Source organism: Engystomops pustulosus, chromosome 5 (assembly GCF_040894005.1).
Source record: "Engystomops pustulosus chromosome 5, aEngPut4.maternal, whole genome shotgun sequence".
Lineage (NCBI taxonomy): Eukaryota > Metazoa > Chordata > Amphibia > Anura > Leptodactylidae > Engystomops > Engystomops pustulosus.
In genome coordinates, this window is record NC_092415.1 from 212,454,662 (window position 1) to 212,470,379 (window position 15,718).

General features: G+C 46.3%; 1 protein-coding gene across 1 annotated transcript in view; it reads right to left on the bottom strand.

Moving 5' to 3' along the window:
• Nucleotides 1-398: 398 nt before the first annotated feature.
• WNT3A (Wnt family member 3A) overlaps nucleotides 399-15,718 on the bottom strand; it is a 107,926-nt gene continuing 92,606 nt past the window's right edge. Inside the window, exons 2-4 of the mRNA XM_072154571.1 lie at nucleotides 6,847-7,088; nucleotides 3,039-3,304; nucleotides 399-2,715 (exon numbers count right to left, since the gene is read on the bottom strand). Coding sequence (XP_072010672.1) covers nucleotides 2,236-2,715; nucleotides 3,039-3,304; nucleotides 6,847-7,088 — 988 coding nt within the window. The 3' untranslated portion in view covers nucleotides 399-2,235. The remainder of the gene's footprint in view (nucleotides 2,716-3,038; nucleotides 3,305-6,846; nucleotides 7,089-15,718) is intronic.

Genomic DNA, 15,718 nt, shown 5'->3' on the forward strand with positions numbered 1-15,718 from the left:
CCTGAGCGGGGAAGCGACACATGCAGAATATCGGGCGCACAAACGCGCCAGGGACTGGTAGGTAAATGTGCCCCCTGTACACTACACTGGACACTGCACATAGTATTCTTAGTAAATTGCCCTTTTTTTGCGAGTTTTCACTGCTAAAATGTCTTAAAAAAAACAAAGAACTACTGCTAGTGCAACACTTTTCTAGGGGTCGTCTGTGAGTCAGGTGTCCTTAAGTAGGGGACCGCCTATTTGGGTATCACAGAGAGCACCCTGAGGACGCGTCCATGATAGTCTCAGACACCCTACGACAGTGCCATGTCATTGCCTCAGTTATCATCCCTCCCAATCTTTTGTATTAAAGGAGACACGTGGCCGACAGCGCGGGAGGTTTGTTATTTTTTCAAATGAATACACATTTAATTATTAATATAGTTAACAGATCTAACAATGTACAGGTAACACAATGGTAATAAAGGTAACGCCACGACTATTGTGCAGGAATAAGACTTTGAGGTCACAACAACAGTAGCAACAGGCGGCAACAACACTGTCCCGACAAAGTCATCTCTGAAAATATATACTCTCACTAATATATACATTTATTCATCAAATAAATAGTCATAAAAAATACAAAAAAAAAGTCATGACCTAATTTGTACACAGCTTTGGATCATACATGACACATGCATCGTGGAGGGCCACAGCTTTACATCGAAAGGTTGGAAGAAGAAGAAGATGATAACAACGAGACTCAAGTTCCGTTCTTAAAGTTCTTGGACCCGAGTGTCGGAATTATAACTATCTCATTGTTTCTCAATCTAATATCAAGAACAACTTTCTGTTGCTGGTCAGGATCTCAGGTGGCCTCATCTCCAAGTCCCTGTCATCCAGACCTCGAAGAGCCAACTACACGCCTCCTGCCCAAGTCTCCTCCCAATGAGTATAACTGCAACAACAAATTACCAGAAGATGAATCGGTACAAAAACTTCACATCTTATTTTTTTTTTCTTAAAAAAATGATCATCTAACAATTTCTTTCATAGAAAGAAAACCCTTATATTTGTATAGTTATAATAAGGTGGATAGCAGCATTGTAAGGGAAGAAGAAACCATCTCGATGAGTGTGGTCCGCATTTTGACCAGAAGTTCCCCTCTCAATCTCTCAGGTTCTGGTAGTATCACCCAGTATTTTATTCCTTGTCCGGATGTTGAAGTGGAAAACCACGGGCCAAAAGCTCAAAAAAAAAATTGAAATCATGAGGCTATGAATTTATGAGCTGAACCAGAGTGACGGCAGAAGAAGCTCCATCCTGGGTGCTGGATGTGGAGCACACGTGTTCAAAAGGAGTAGACAGTCTTCTATAGCCGAGGTTTATAAGTGCAGAGTTTACTATAGTGTGAAAATCCTGGTTATTGGTGGGAATTGATGTCTAGAACTGGCAGTAAGAGGACTCTCCGCGGGTCACTTAGTAATGACTAATGGGTCGCTGGTGCTCGTTGCTACAGTTTGGATGAGATATCACAGAGACTCTTTTCAAGGCTGTTCCTCTGCAATAACCATCCAAGTATTTCAACACCTCATTATGCATTTTGATCATTTCCATTGTGAGTAAATACTGCACGGACGCCCTCCAGGAATGGCTACACTCACGGCACGTGGTGTTACAGGATTAGGTCTTGCTCGATGTACTCAACAATTTGGAAATTCTCTCTGCACTTACCCGACTGTCTGCAACCCATGTCTCCACTCTACAGATCTGTCTGCCCTTGGGAAACTCACCGGTGACTTGTACGTAGCTTAGACAAGACTTGGGGGAATCATCTAACTATACTCTATCTACATCTAGAGGTTGTGACATGAAGTTACATTACAGAGGATGGGCAGTGATTTTTTTGCTACAATTGCATTAGGAATGTTAAATACACGGACTCCATTCTAATCCATCAGAGCTGAACCTTCACTAACTACCGGTCTTCAGTAGATACTGACACAATACAAAATCGAGGTTCTGCTTCATGGTAACGGGTTAGAATCTTTGTTTTGATTGATACTATAAGTTTCAAGGTAATTTCCACATAAGTGAGAAGCTACTCTCCTGGGCATCTTGATACGTCCAAGAAGATGTAGGACACTAGTTAAACACTTAATGGTCCCTGCCATATTGGATGGTCTCACTGAGCCATGCCTGGACACCACAGTCTGTAGTTTATGGTTTGGAAGAGTCTGATCAAGGAATTCTTGCTTATTTGCATGTGTGGACATCATAGACCCTTATACATTCCTGACAGCTGACGTAACAACACCAGTGGAAGATGCAATGACACTTCTCTTTCCTTTTCTCAGTCCTTGTGTTGTGTCCTCGTCCACAGCATAAGAGATCGCACCCATCGATCCCATGAGAGGTGACATTACATATCCGGTCTCTAGTTCCAAATGATCCAGTTTCAGGGTTGGGCTCACAAAAATTTGGAGAGCTCTCATAATAAATGAGATCCCTCTCTGTCGGTGGCTTGAAGAAAGTATATTTTGGTCGGAGGGTCTCAACCCAACCACGGGATTCACGATGCTTCTCCACCACCATCTCCGAAGCGCTGTCGTACTTGTCCTTGAGATAATCTCCAATCATTCTGAAGTCTGGCTGTGACCACCAACAAGTCTTCACCTCACAGCTCCCGGACAGTCCATGACACTTACATTTAAGGTGTCTGTGGTCCATGATGGACTGTAGGAAAAAGAAAGATCATTATTCAGTGACTCTAGGACTGGTAAATGATTGTTAGCTCATATCATTTTGGATAGAATGGATTGGGATATCATTGGTGGTTTGTAGCAAACCGTGTACATAATACCTGCTATTTCTCAATGCGCCTGTAGGCCATCAGGAACTAGGCGAGGATTAAGTGCATGTAACTTCAGGGATACATATATTGTATTTAGGTATCAAGGAAACTACAAGCATGGATGATACTACATAATTATCTGAATGGATGTGGAGCCACCGTGTATCTGTGAGACTGTTAATGAAACATTTTGGAGTTTTCTTACCGTTCTTCCTGCCTCATTGTTATGTCTGTTCATCGCTGAACGCGCATCTAGCCGGCCCTCTCGACCATCTGCAAATTCTCGGGATACCATGTTTCCGAAGTCCATGTCCTCACTGCAGCCGCCCCATTTCCAGCCTTCACCCGGAGGACCCTTGTGATGGTTGTCACATCCGCAGATTGTTGCCGTTCCCTCGGCACAGGCTCTGGTTACAGCGAACGCTACACCAGCTGAGGCGATGGCATGGACAAAGGCAGACTCTCTGGTCGCTAGAAAAGAAACAGGGGAATTAAGATTCTCAATCTGTTCATAAAGAAATCATCGTATACATGACAAAAGTACATGATAGGCAGAAGCTCAGGGGGATCCAGGGGAAATGTACAAGGCAATAAATACAGTTTGTGAAACAGAAAGCAAGTTTGTCATTGAGTGTCTAAATATCAGAATATCTGCGTGTCCGAGTATTTGCGAGCCCGAGTATCTGCGAGCCCGAGTATCTGCGAACATATATGTTCTGAGTATCTATAGGTCTGTGAGTATCTCTAGGTCTGTGAGTATCTATGTTCTGAGTATCTATAGGTCTGTAAGTGCCTCTCTTCTCGCCTTGGCACAGGATCCTTCCTCCCCAGAGCTTGGAGCCTACATATACTCAGTACATGTTATAGTTACACTATGTCCGTAGTTACTATGACACTTATAGTCCTATTTACTAACAATAGAGCGAGTGCTGGAAATACCGTTACCCTGAGCTCAACCCCGGAAGTTCCCGAATCATTTCTGTGAGTAGTGAATGTGCCAGGTTTTTCTCTATAGTAAAGTTATCAGGCCAAGTGTTATCTGCTGCCAGGTCTTCACTAGAGCAGAAATGTCTCCTGAGAACAGGCCTCAGCGCGCTGGGGACAGGGGGGCCGCACATCTCTCTGCTCCCCGTTATTACAGAGTGTGAGGAACTTTATGGCTGACACCCATGATAACGTGTCCCTGCCGAGAGGTACACAGAGGCCGCTCCTTTCTACACATTGCTGGGGGGGGGGGCCTTAGACACATCTGGTGGCCACTGTCCAGCTGAAGCCTGGCCTTGGTGTAACGTAGCGAGTGTAACCAACCCAAGTGTCCTCAGGCCTTATATATGTATAAAAAGTGCATTCATCCATTACAAGACAAGTCTCCTGGTGAGCCATGAGGTCCAACTATCCTTCCCCAAGTGTCCAAGGACCCTCCACCCAGTTATTTCTCCCAAACACACAGGAAAGCCCTGCAAGACCCTTCCATGCAAGGGTCCACTGCAGAACCTAGGTCCTGACAGGTGAACAAGTTCTGAAGAACTGTAGGTCAATCCTCATGAAGAAGAGACCCCACATCAAAGACTCCATGATATCAAGAGTCCTCCCATAAGTCTGGTGAGACAAAGGCAAAATAAGTGATTGTTCATGAGAAGGAGCTCCATTCAGAAGCTTTCTATGGAGTCTGGGATTATTTACTTGACACCAAGTCTCAAGCAGGGAACACCGTATCATGGGCTGCATCACATACAGATCTTCCATAGTTGCTGAGCTATAACATCCCGCTGATGGATCAACTATGGAACAAGAAGTAGATTCACAGGAACAGAAGGATCTCACTCATGGACATTCACCCTGTATGGACCGACACATTAGATCTCCTCGAGATTTCTACAAATCCCAAAATGTACAATGGAAGAAAAGAGTGGCGGAGGCAGAAGACGAGGGTGAAAAGGTCTCACATTCCACTCAGTGATCAATAGGAGATCTGCCCGTGACAAGTATTGGAAGAGAAGTGTCAGGACAATGGGATTGCACCAGGCCCACCTGAGGGCTGAATGGGAGGTTGTGTTTGAGAGGTCTGATCACATGTGACAATTCTCCTTAACCCTGGCCGGCCGGTATGGCACATGGTCCTTATTACCTGCTGGGAGCATGAATCCCCCTTTGTGTTGGCACTTGTCACGCTGCATTAAGTGGACAATGGCCCCAGATATTTTATATGAAATTCACCCTCAGCAGTGATTAGCAAGGACCAACTAAGTCATAGCAACCTACAACTATGCATTGGAAGGGCCTTGCTGTCGGCCAAAAGGGAAATCCCTATTGAAATGCTTTAATAAAACAATCTAAAGGGCGTGTGAATTGTGGGCAAGCGTTCTCAGTTTCTTCTCTTTGGCTTAATCTCATGGTCTCGGAGATATTGTGCTCGCAGCATATCCCAGCGGGGAGTGGACCAGGGTCTCCCGTCAATGTCTTCTACTCAATCTTTTTTCATAAAATGCTGGTGCCATCACCTCCCGCAAGAGAAAAGAAACAAGTATTTATCAAAGGAAGAGCCCCCCGAACACATCCTAAACCGGAGCCATTCCTCTGTGGCAGGTCATAACCTGGATCCTGGGGTCATCTTCTCAGATCCTGGTGAACCTCACAATCGGTCACCTTCAGGCAATGAACTCCGGAAAGAAAAGCCAAAGCTTGGAGCTTCTCAATGACTGGTTAAGTAACAGCACAAGGTCCTTGTCACCGCGGTGGATTCATTGGCCGTGTCATGTACTCATCACTTCCATTATTTCCTTATACACAGATAACTATATTGGATTATGTAGTTTTACCACACACTATGGAATAATTAAATAATTTCATTAAAGGACAACTCCATCTGCAAGCCATCAGTACTGTGTCACCTCATGGCAATCAGGCTCTTTAACAAGGGGGCAACACTACTAACATCATTGCTCAGCAACATTTAACACAGCTGAAAGGTAGCGGTAGTCACAGCCCCACCCCCTGCCTGTATATCCTGTGTGAGAGGTAGTCACAGCCCCGCATCCCTGCCTGTATATCCTGTGTGAGAGGTAGTCACAGCCCCGCCCCCTGCCTGTATATCCCGTGTGAGAGGTAGTCACAGCCCCGCCCCCTGCCTGTATATCCCGTGTGAGAGGGAGTCACAGCCCCGCCCCCTGCCTGTATATCCCGTGTGAGAGGGAGTCACAGCCCCGCCCCCTGCCTGTATATCCTGTGTGAGAGGTAGTCACAGCCTGTGTATCATATGAGAGATAGTAACATTGTTCATGTATAAGTATTTCTGGAACCTAAGTGGAGAATCTGGATAATTTTTCTCTAAATCGGTTCAGTGAGGGTCACACAGCAATGGACATAATTCTTCTACTTCTTCATGAATCATAGATGTAAAGACCTTGAGAAAACTTTTATAGTGAGAACATTTAAATATCTCTAAAAGTGCAGGAGGTTTTATTAATGTAGGAGGTTGAAGGCTGGGATGTGACCTTGTAGGTGACCCCGCCGGTAGGACATGTCCAGTGCCTGCAGGTTCTCCAGGATCCTTCCTATTGTCCGCACACGGATTATTTCCACCCATGATGAATGAATCCAACAACTGTACATCTAATAAATATAGATACTAAGCCAAAACCCCCAGACAATGCCTCATGGTGGCAATCCTGGAGAGCACCTCCACCCACCGAGATACCTCAGTGACTACTCACAAGATCAGTGAGATGATATCCATTCTCCCCGGGACAACTAATCATACAAGCACCAAAACGACTCAAAATTGAGGTAAATATGGAGGTAGCAGGTGGCTCACCCACCACCCGCGCCCGACCCTCGATCTGCCGGCACTAACAGTGAGCGGAGGCAGCTGTGCTCTGCCACCTCCCTTACCATCACACCGACATTGACTACGCGAACAAAGACGACACTAGAGTAATGGGTATGAGGCAGCACCTGCATCAGGTGGGTCGCCCATGGCATCACACATGGAGACACTTTCACTTTACCTTTACCTTTATCTAAAACCGGCCCAAATATCGCCAAGTTGCCGTTGACCGTTGTACAATTCCATCTCCTGCCCCGGAACTGGTGCTGACACTCCTGGATGCCAATCTTAACTCCTTCCGCCACGTTGGGCATTATCTCTATATAATTCCGGCAGAAGCGCATCTGTTTGGGCAGCAGGCCAGGAATGGAGCCACACGGGATGGGCTGCGTCCCAAGAGAAGAGTATTGCTGACTGATCGCCAAGGACCTGAAACATAGAAACACATGCGTTAGTGATGGGCCGTGTCCCGTGACTTATTTCTGTTACTTCACCTTCACCTGCTGTTTGCCTTTGACTTTGTATAATTGTTGCCTGACCTATGACCTGATTATTGACTTTCCTTGGTTTACACCTGACCCCCTCTGCACCTGAGTCCATCACATACATAAGGACTAATTCAAGAAGTAGCGACCTGGTGGTCACCCTGAAGTAAACCCACCTTCCTGTACAGGGCTGAAGGGTTAAAACCAGAAGATGATGCCCTACTAGGTGGAAACAACATCTACCATGCCTCGTAACACATAAATAATGGAATGTAACCATCATATATAACAAGCCTCATGTACATTCTGCCTATTGTACTCTCGGAACATTGCTGCCACATCTATGACTGGTGAACCATGACGCGGTCATGTCTGAAGACCACTAATAACTTGCACCATCTCAGGATATTATAGTAGACAGTGTGAAGAACCCCAAAGTTACATGGGCACAAGTAATATGGAGGGGCCATTGTTCTTAGGATAGATGTGGTGACAATAGGGAATCACTATGTCCAGAGACCCCAGAAGGTTAGCAGGCTTGCGACATGGTAGTGGTCCCCAATTTTAACTCTTCATCACCTTGATTCCAGATTACCCAAAGTGTGTTGGGGTTTTAGTCTCCGACAGACCCCCTTGTGAGCCTCTTCAGTAGTAGAGGGCTTTGTATGTCTGTGGGAAGCTGAGGAGCCTTGACCTCTGTCTGCATTGTTACGTAAGTAGGCCATGATGGCAGGAGGCTGGTGATGTAGTGTGGGTGGTGGAGTACACACACCCCGATGACACAACGTGCAGTCTCCACATACTGTACATTATTTATGTGATAGGACGTGACCCAGAGCTTCTAAGGCCACCACTAATGACCACCCCTACAATATCCTCTACACCCCTATAATATCCTACAAAGATCAAGAACCCCCCACAATTGCATGAGAGCCTGGCAGAAAGGGGGAATCACACATTACATGCCCTCCATAATAGTGTCCATGAGATGCTCCTCAGAGAAATGTGCCCTCCATAAGAGTGTCCTTAAGATGCTTCTCAGAGAAGCATGCCCTCCATAATAGTGTCCATGAGATGCTCCTCAGAGAAGCATGCCCTCCATAATAGTGTACATGAGATGCTCCTCGGAGAAGCATGCCCTCCATAATAGTGTCCATGAGATGCTCCTCAGAGAAGCATGCCCTCCATAATAGTGTCCATGAGATGCTCCTCAGAGAAGCATGCCCTCCATAAAAGTGTCCATGAGATGCTCCTTAGAGAAGCATGCCCTCCATAATAGTGTCCATGAGATGCTCCTCAGAGAAGCATGCCCTCCATAATAGTGTCCATGAGATGCTCCACAGAGAAGCATGCCCTCCATAATAGTGTCAATGAGATGCTCCTCAGAGAAGCATGCCCTCCATAATAGTGTCCATGAGATGCTCCTCAGAGAAGCATGCCCTCCACAATAGTGTCCATGAGATGCTCCTCAGAGAAGCATGCCCTCCATAATAGTGTCCATGAGATGCTCCTCAGAGAAGCATGCCCTCCATAATAGTGTCCATGAGATGCTCCTCAGAGAAGCGTGCCCTCCATAAGAGTGTCCATAAGATGCTCCTCGGAGAAGCATGCCCTCCAAAATAGTGTCCATGAGATGCTCCTCAGAGAAGCATGCCCTCCATAATAATGTCCATGAGATGCTCCTCGGAGAAGCATGCCCCCCATAATAGTGTCCATGAAATGCTCCTCGGAGAAGCATGCCCTCCATAATAGTGTCCATGAGATGCTCCTCAGAGAAGCATGCCCTCCATAATAGTGTACATGAGATGCTCCTCGGAGAAGCATGCCCTCCATAATAGTGTCCATGAGATGCTCCTCAGAGAAGCATGCCCTCCATAATAGTGTCCATGAGATGCTCCTCAGAGAAGCATGCCCTCCATAATAGTGTCCATGAGATGATCCACAGAGAAGCATGCCCTCCATAATAGTGTCCATGAGATGCTCCTCAGAGAAGCGTGCCCTCCATAAGAGTGTCCATAAGATGCTCCTCGGAGAAGCATGCCCTCCAAAATAGTGTCCATGAGATGCTCCTCAGAGAAGGATGCCCTCCATAATAGTGTCCATGAGATGCTCCTCAGAGAAGCATACCCTCCATAATAGTGTCCATGAGATGCTCCTCAGAGAAGCATGCCCTCCATAATAGTGTCCATGAGATACTCCTCAGAGAAGCATGCCCTCCATAATAGTGTCCATGAGATGCTCCTCAGAGAAGCATGCCCTCCATAAGAGTGTCCATGAGATGCTCCTCAGAGAAGCATGCTCTCCATAATAGTGTCCATGAGATGCTCCTCAGAGAAGCGTGCCCTCCATAATAGTGTCCATGAGATGCTCCTCAAAGAAGCATGCCCCCCATAATAGTGTCCATGAGATGCTCCTCGGAGAAGCATGCCCTCCATAATAGTGTCCATGAGATGCTCCTCAGAGATGCATGCCCTCCATAATAGTGTCCATGAGATGCTCCTCAGAGAAGCGTGCCCCTCATAATAGTGTCCATGAGATGCTCCTCAGAGAAGCATGCCCTCCATAATAGTGTCCATGAGATGCTCCTCAGAGAAGCATGCCCTCCATAAGAGTGTCCATGAGATGCTCCTCAGAGAAGCATGCCCTCCATAATAGTGTCCATGAGATGCTCCTCAGAGAAGCATGCCCTCCATAATAGTGTCCATGAGATGCTCCTCAGAGAAGCATGCCCTCCATAATAGTGTCCATGAGATGCTCCTCAGAGAAGCATGTCCTCTATAATAGTGTCCATGAGATGCTCCTCAGAGAAGCATGCCCTCCATAAGAGTGTCCATGAGATGCTCCTCAGAGAAGCATGCCCTCCATAATAGTGTCCATGAGATGCTCCTCAGAGAAGCATGTCCTCCATAAGAGTGTCCATGAGATGCTCCTCAGAGAAGCATGCCCTCCATAATAGTGTCCATGAGATGCTCCTCAGAGAAGCATGTCCTCCATAATAGTGTCCATGAGATGCTCCTCAGAGAAGCATGTCCTCCATAATAGTGTCCATGAGATGCTTCTCAGAGAAGCATGCCCTCCATAAGAGTGTCCATGAGATGCTCCTCAGAGAAGCATGCCCTGCTCCGGCTATTATGGAAGGTCTCAAATGTAAATTCCCTCTAAATACCCTTAAAAGGCTCTGAAAAATCCAGCATCCCCCTCGTATCCTCATTATTACGTTACATCCGTCCAGGAAGATAGACACATCTACACGTTGAGAAGATGACAGTCACTAGTAGCAATGCTGTATATGTGGCCGGGGCCTACAGGGGGATCTGGTGGTTTGTCATCTCTACATGGAGGAGATACGTGAAGTATCTTGTGAATTCATTTTGCATGATCACTCGCCTCATCCTCGGAGCTGACTCACCCTCATTATACAACACGGTGATCTCACACCGCAGAGTCTCAGGAAGAGAACAAATTGATTTAATTTTACAGGCCGCGGCTTGCTGCAATAATTGGAGAAATTTCCACTTCTCCAGACCGGTCTGACACGACCTGAGCTCTTGCTTCCAGCTGTTTGCAGCCTGGTCCCTCCCTCTACAGTATCTCTCCAGACTTATTACACAGTGAGAAGATCCAAGGCTTACAGAAACTTTGCAGGACCCTCAGGTCTGGTGACCCCCTAGATGGGAGGATATCCATCATACTGAGCTGGGCCATCACATACTGGGATGTCATTGCACAGTTCTGCATTGTCTGAGCCTGAGGAGCTGACAAATGTCCCGCCCACAAAGCACGCTTGGGCTAATTTGCATATGTATGAAAATATAATTAACTTGTCAATGTCTGCTCCCATTACTGCCCCCACAGATCACAAAGTTTTATCACTTATTGTTACAGTTGCCATAATGAGCTAAATTGTTCTGAAATGATGATGTCTGGACCCTGGAAGAGGATCCCACAGATGTTACAGATGACGTATGTGGATTATTAGTCCCCCGATGCAGAACCTGATGGAAGCTGCTGGAGCGACACTTCTCCAAATGATTCTCCGAGTCCTGGATTGTGTTTTATTTGTTTTAATAAAGTCAGGACAGAACATTTGCCGTCTGAATTGAAAAAGATTACAGGACATGTCCGAAACGCATCGTCTGTGGGGTTTTTGATGGATTTTATTTGTATATCACAAGCATTTTGTAACTTCACACGGCAGAACGTTGAGAATCATGCGGAGAAGCGCCTGTCCAGCTGTTCCATTGTTTGCCGTAGAGTCCATACATTTTGTAGGTGCAGAAATGACCAGAAACCTAGAGGTTGACACAGTAGATGGTTTCCAGCCTACAACCCTGGGTCCGCTCTGTAGGGGAGACCTTGTATGTATATGGTGCAAGTGCTGATCCAGTCCTAATCACTACTGGTACAATGTTTGGACACCCACACATGATCCATTACCTCCTGGCTGCTCACAATTCTGCCTCCTCCGACATCTCCAAGATCCTAATTGGAGTCTTAGACCTTACAGCTCTGTAATGTCTTCACCAAGTTCTCACCTTAAAGAATGGAGCTAGCAACTCATCACTTCTACCCTGGAGACCCTCATAGACCCCAGGGATAGCACTGCTGCTGCTGCTGATGATTACTATAGACCATGGAGCCCTGAGCTGGCTTCTCCTCTCCTGTAGACTGACTGTCTTCTAACGCAACGACAACAAGAGATCCACCAGATCATGGATGGAGCAGATGATCTACACGATGGTCACATACTGGCCCTCAGCACCTTGTTTCCACTTGTTAGATGTTTTATGCTTGACAGAAAAGTGGTTAGACAAGTTCTGCCCTTCCTCCGTCTACTGTATAGTCAGGGTCATCTGCTGCCCGGTACATCCCACACACATAAACACCCAACACAATGTGACCTTCCTGGAGGTCGTATCTTCCCACACGTAGGCCGGAGTGGTTGATAATCAGTGTCCATCACCCAGCACATATCCCAGGTATCACCCTCAGAAGTCTGAACAATACCCCGACCTCTCCATTGTAACATTTACCCTCTCCGTAGCTTCCCTTACAGGGGTCACCCAGGACTCCTGCCTCGCTCTGTGTTGTGTAACTTTGACCTGATCAGTTTACCTTTCTTTAAGTGCCCACAACCACTAATGAGCCCCGACACGAGCAGAGGACAATGCTGCTCAGTAAGGAGAACCGCATCCCCCCTGCTCATTGCCGAGTCAGATTTCTCAGTGAGAATTCATTCATCAGATGGATGGGATCAGATAGACGGCGGTGGGTCACACCTGTAATCACAGGTCACTGGTCTCATCATCTTCACCATTCTGACCCCTATGAGTAGTGACCTACGAGAATAGTTGTATGATTTCATAAAAATCTACAGTACCAGAGGCGTAAATAGAAATATCGAGGCCACACAGCAAACTCTTACCTGCACCCATTGTTAATTTATATAAATATATGAATGGTCCATACAAAAAAAATATGGTGGAAAGTTGTTTCAGATTAAATCAAATGATAAGACGAGGGGGCACTGTCTCAGTCTGGAGAAAACAAGGTTTAATCACCAGAGGCGACACAGGCTTTTTTACTATGAGAACTGTCAATCTGTGGAATAGCCGAGCTCACGCGCAGGTCACAGCAGGGACAGCAGAGAGCTCAGGCGCTGATCACAGCAGGGACAGCAGAGAGCTCAGGCGCTGGTCACAGTAGAGACAGGAGAGAGCTCAGGTGCGGGTCACAGCAGGGAGAGAAGAGAGCTCACGCGCAGGTCACAGCAGTGACAGCAGAGAGCTTCAAGAAGGGTCTTTTTACACCTAAATAACATTGATGGTTGTTATGTAGAATTGTTTCCCATAAATCCCTTCCTCATCCAATCCCTGCCCTTCCTTGGTTGAACTTGATGGTTTTTTCAACCGCATAAACTATGATACTATGCGTCAGGCGTCTTCTAGCCTCTTCTCAGTTGTTCTGCGTCTCACCAATGTTCTGTGTGATCCAAATGCCTCAAACTTATAATTGTCCGCCCATAACACTTTTTTCCAATCGTCTTCTGTCCAATGTCAGTTCTTTTGCCCATATTAATCTTTTCCTTTTATTAGCCAGTCTCAGTGATGCCCTCTCCCTGAAGGCCGCATCCTGGAGTCACCTACTCACTGTAGAGGGTGCCACTAGTGGTTGGTGGGCGCTATGTGATGAAGGACCTGTGAGGTGTCGGATTCTCCCCCTAGAGACTAATGTACTTGTCTTGTTGCTTAGTTGTACAGCGGGGCCTCCCACTTCTCTTTCTACTCTGGTTAGAGGCTGTTTGTGCTCTCCTCTGAAGGGAGTAGTACACACTGTTGTAGGAAATCTTTAGTTTCTTGGCGATTTGTTGCATGGAATGGCCTTCATTTCTAAGAACAAGAATAGACTGTCGAGTTTCACATGAAAGTTTTTTCTTCTGGCCATTGTTAGAGTTTCATAGAATATACAAATGTGATGATCAAGATTCTCAACCTTCTCAGGAAGGTGAGTTTTATAGCTTCTCTAATCAGCCAAACTGTTTTCAGCTGTGCTAGAAAACTGGAACAAGGGTTTTCTAAACATCCATTTGTCTTCTTACACAGTTGGCAAACACAATGTACCATTAAACCCCTGGGGTGGTGGTTGTTGGGGCATATAGACACATATATGTAGATAGTTCATTAAAAAACAGACGTTTGCAGCTAGAATAGTCATTTACTACATTAACAATGTATAGAGGGGATTTATCATTCATTTAATATTAACTTCACTGAAAGAAAATTAGCTTTTTTTTCAAAAATAAGGAGAGGCGTCAACATTACTGGGGGGAGGCAGAGGGCACATTACTGGGGGGAGCAGAGGGCACATTACTGGGGGGGGCAGATGGCACATTACTGGGGGGGCAGAGGGCACATTACTGGGGGGAGCATAGTGCACATTACTGGGGGGCAGAGTGCACACTACTGGGGGGCAGAGTGCACACTACTGGGGGGCAGAGTGCACATTACTGGGGGGAGGCAGAGGGCACATTACTGGGGGGAGCAGAGGGCACATTACTGGGGGGGGGGCAGATGGCACATTACTGGGGGGGCAGAGGGCACATTAATGGTGGGGGGGTAGAGGGCATATTACTTGGGGGGGCAGAGTGCACATTACTGGGGGAGCAGAGGGCACATTACTGGGGGGAGCATAGTGCACATTACTGGGGGGCAGAGTGCACACTACTGGGGGGCAGAGTGCACATTACTGGGGGAGCAGAGGGCACATTATTGGGGGGCAGAGGGCAAATTAATGAGTAAAAGAGAACTTTTTTGGCTTACCTCTTGGCTGAAATGAGTTAAAGAGTGAAAAAGATATCTGTATATTCAGTTACTTTATATTTTTCTACATTGAAACTGCAATTATTCATCAAAACTGACTTTTTCTTCCTCTATATCTAGAATTTTTTGGTAGTTCCACCACTGGATACCAGAGTCATTTAAGATTTTTAAAATGAAAATATTTTAATGCTTTAATATTAAGTTAATTCATATTGGAGTTTATGAGATGAACAGAGCAGATAAACCTCACTGTGGCCCCAGCACGGTGCACCCTGTGCCACACCTGCGTCGCCCCCAACGTCACCCCCTATGCCACCCCCTACGTCACCCACTACGGCACCCCTATGTCACCCACTACGGCACCCCCTACGCCACCCCCTACGCCACCCCCTATGTCACGCGAAACTCATTCCAAATTGGTCTGGGGCTAAATGATGTAGTGGCTCCTGTCATGGGCAGTTACATCCTCCATGACCCTATAGAACGTGGACGCTTCTGTATATGGAGGTTATGTCATGTATTATGTGTTCTGTTCAGGAAACTGAGATCTTTTTTGTACATTTTTTAATAACAACTTTACAGTTTCCATAAATCAAGTTAATGAGGAATTCTGTACATTTTTCATATATTTATCAGTGAGAGGACACATTGGGAGGGGACGGTGCAATGGCTGACGACCAGGACGACTGTAAATTATGAGAAATGTCTGAAGAGAGAAGATTCATTAGATGCAGTAATCAGACGCATTCCTACTGCTCACTATATCCCTGTGTCCCCGGGCGACGCTCCTACATTGTACCTACGGGGAGTCGGATCCTCCACCACACTGAGACTTCATTTACCTTCCATTCCCCCGAAAGGGCTACAGCAGAAATACAAGATGCAAGGGGAGACACTGTATGAAAAATGCTTAATCTAGAGGAGGCTGGAACCAAAAACACCGGCCACAAGAAGATGAGGGAATCAAAAACACCGGCCACAAAAAGATGAGGGAACCAAAAACCCCGGCCACAAGAAGATGAGGGAACCAAAAACACCGGCCACAAGAAGATGAGGGAACCAAAAACACCGGCCACAAGAAGATGAGGGAACCAAAAACACCGGCCACAAGAAGATGGGGGAATCAAAAACACCGGCAACAAGAAGATGAAAGAACCAAAAACACCGTCCTCAAGAAGATGAGGGAACCAAAAAACACGACTACAAGAAGATGAGGGAACCAAAAAACACCGACTACAAGAAGATGAGGGAACCA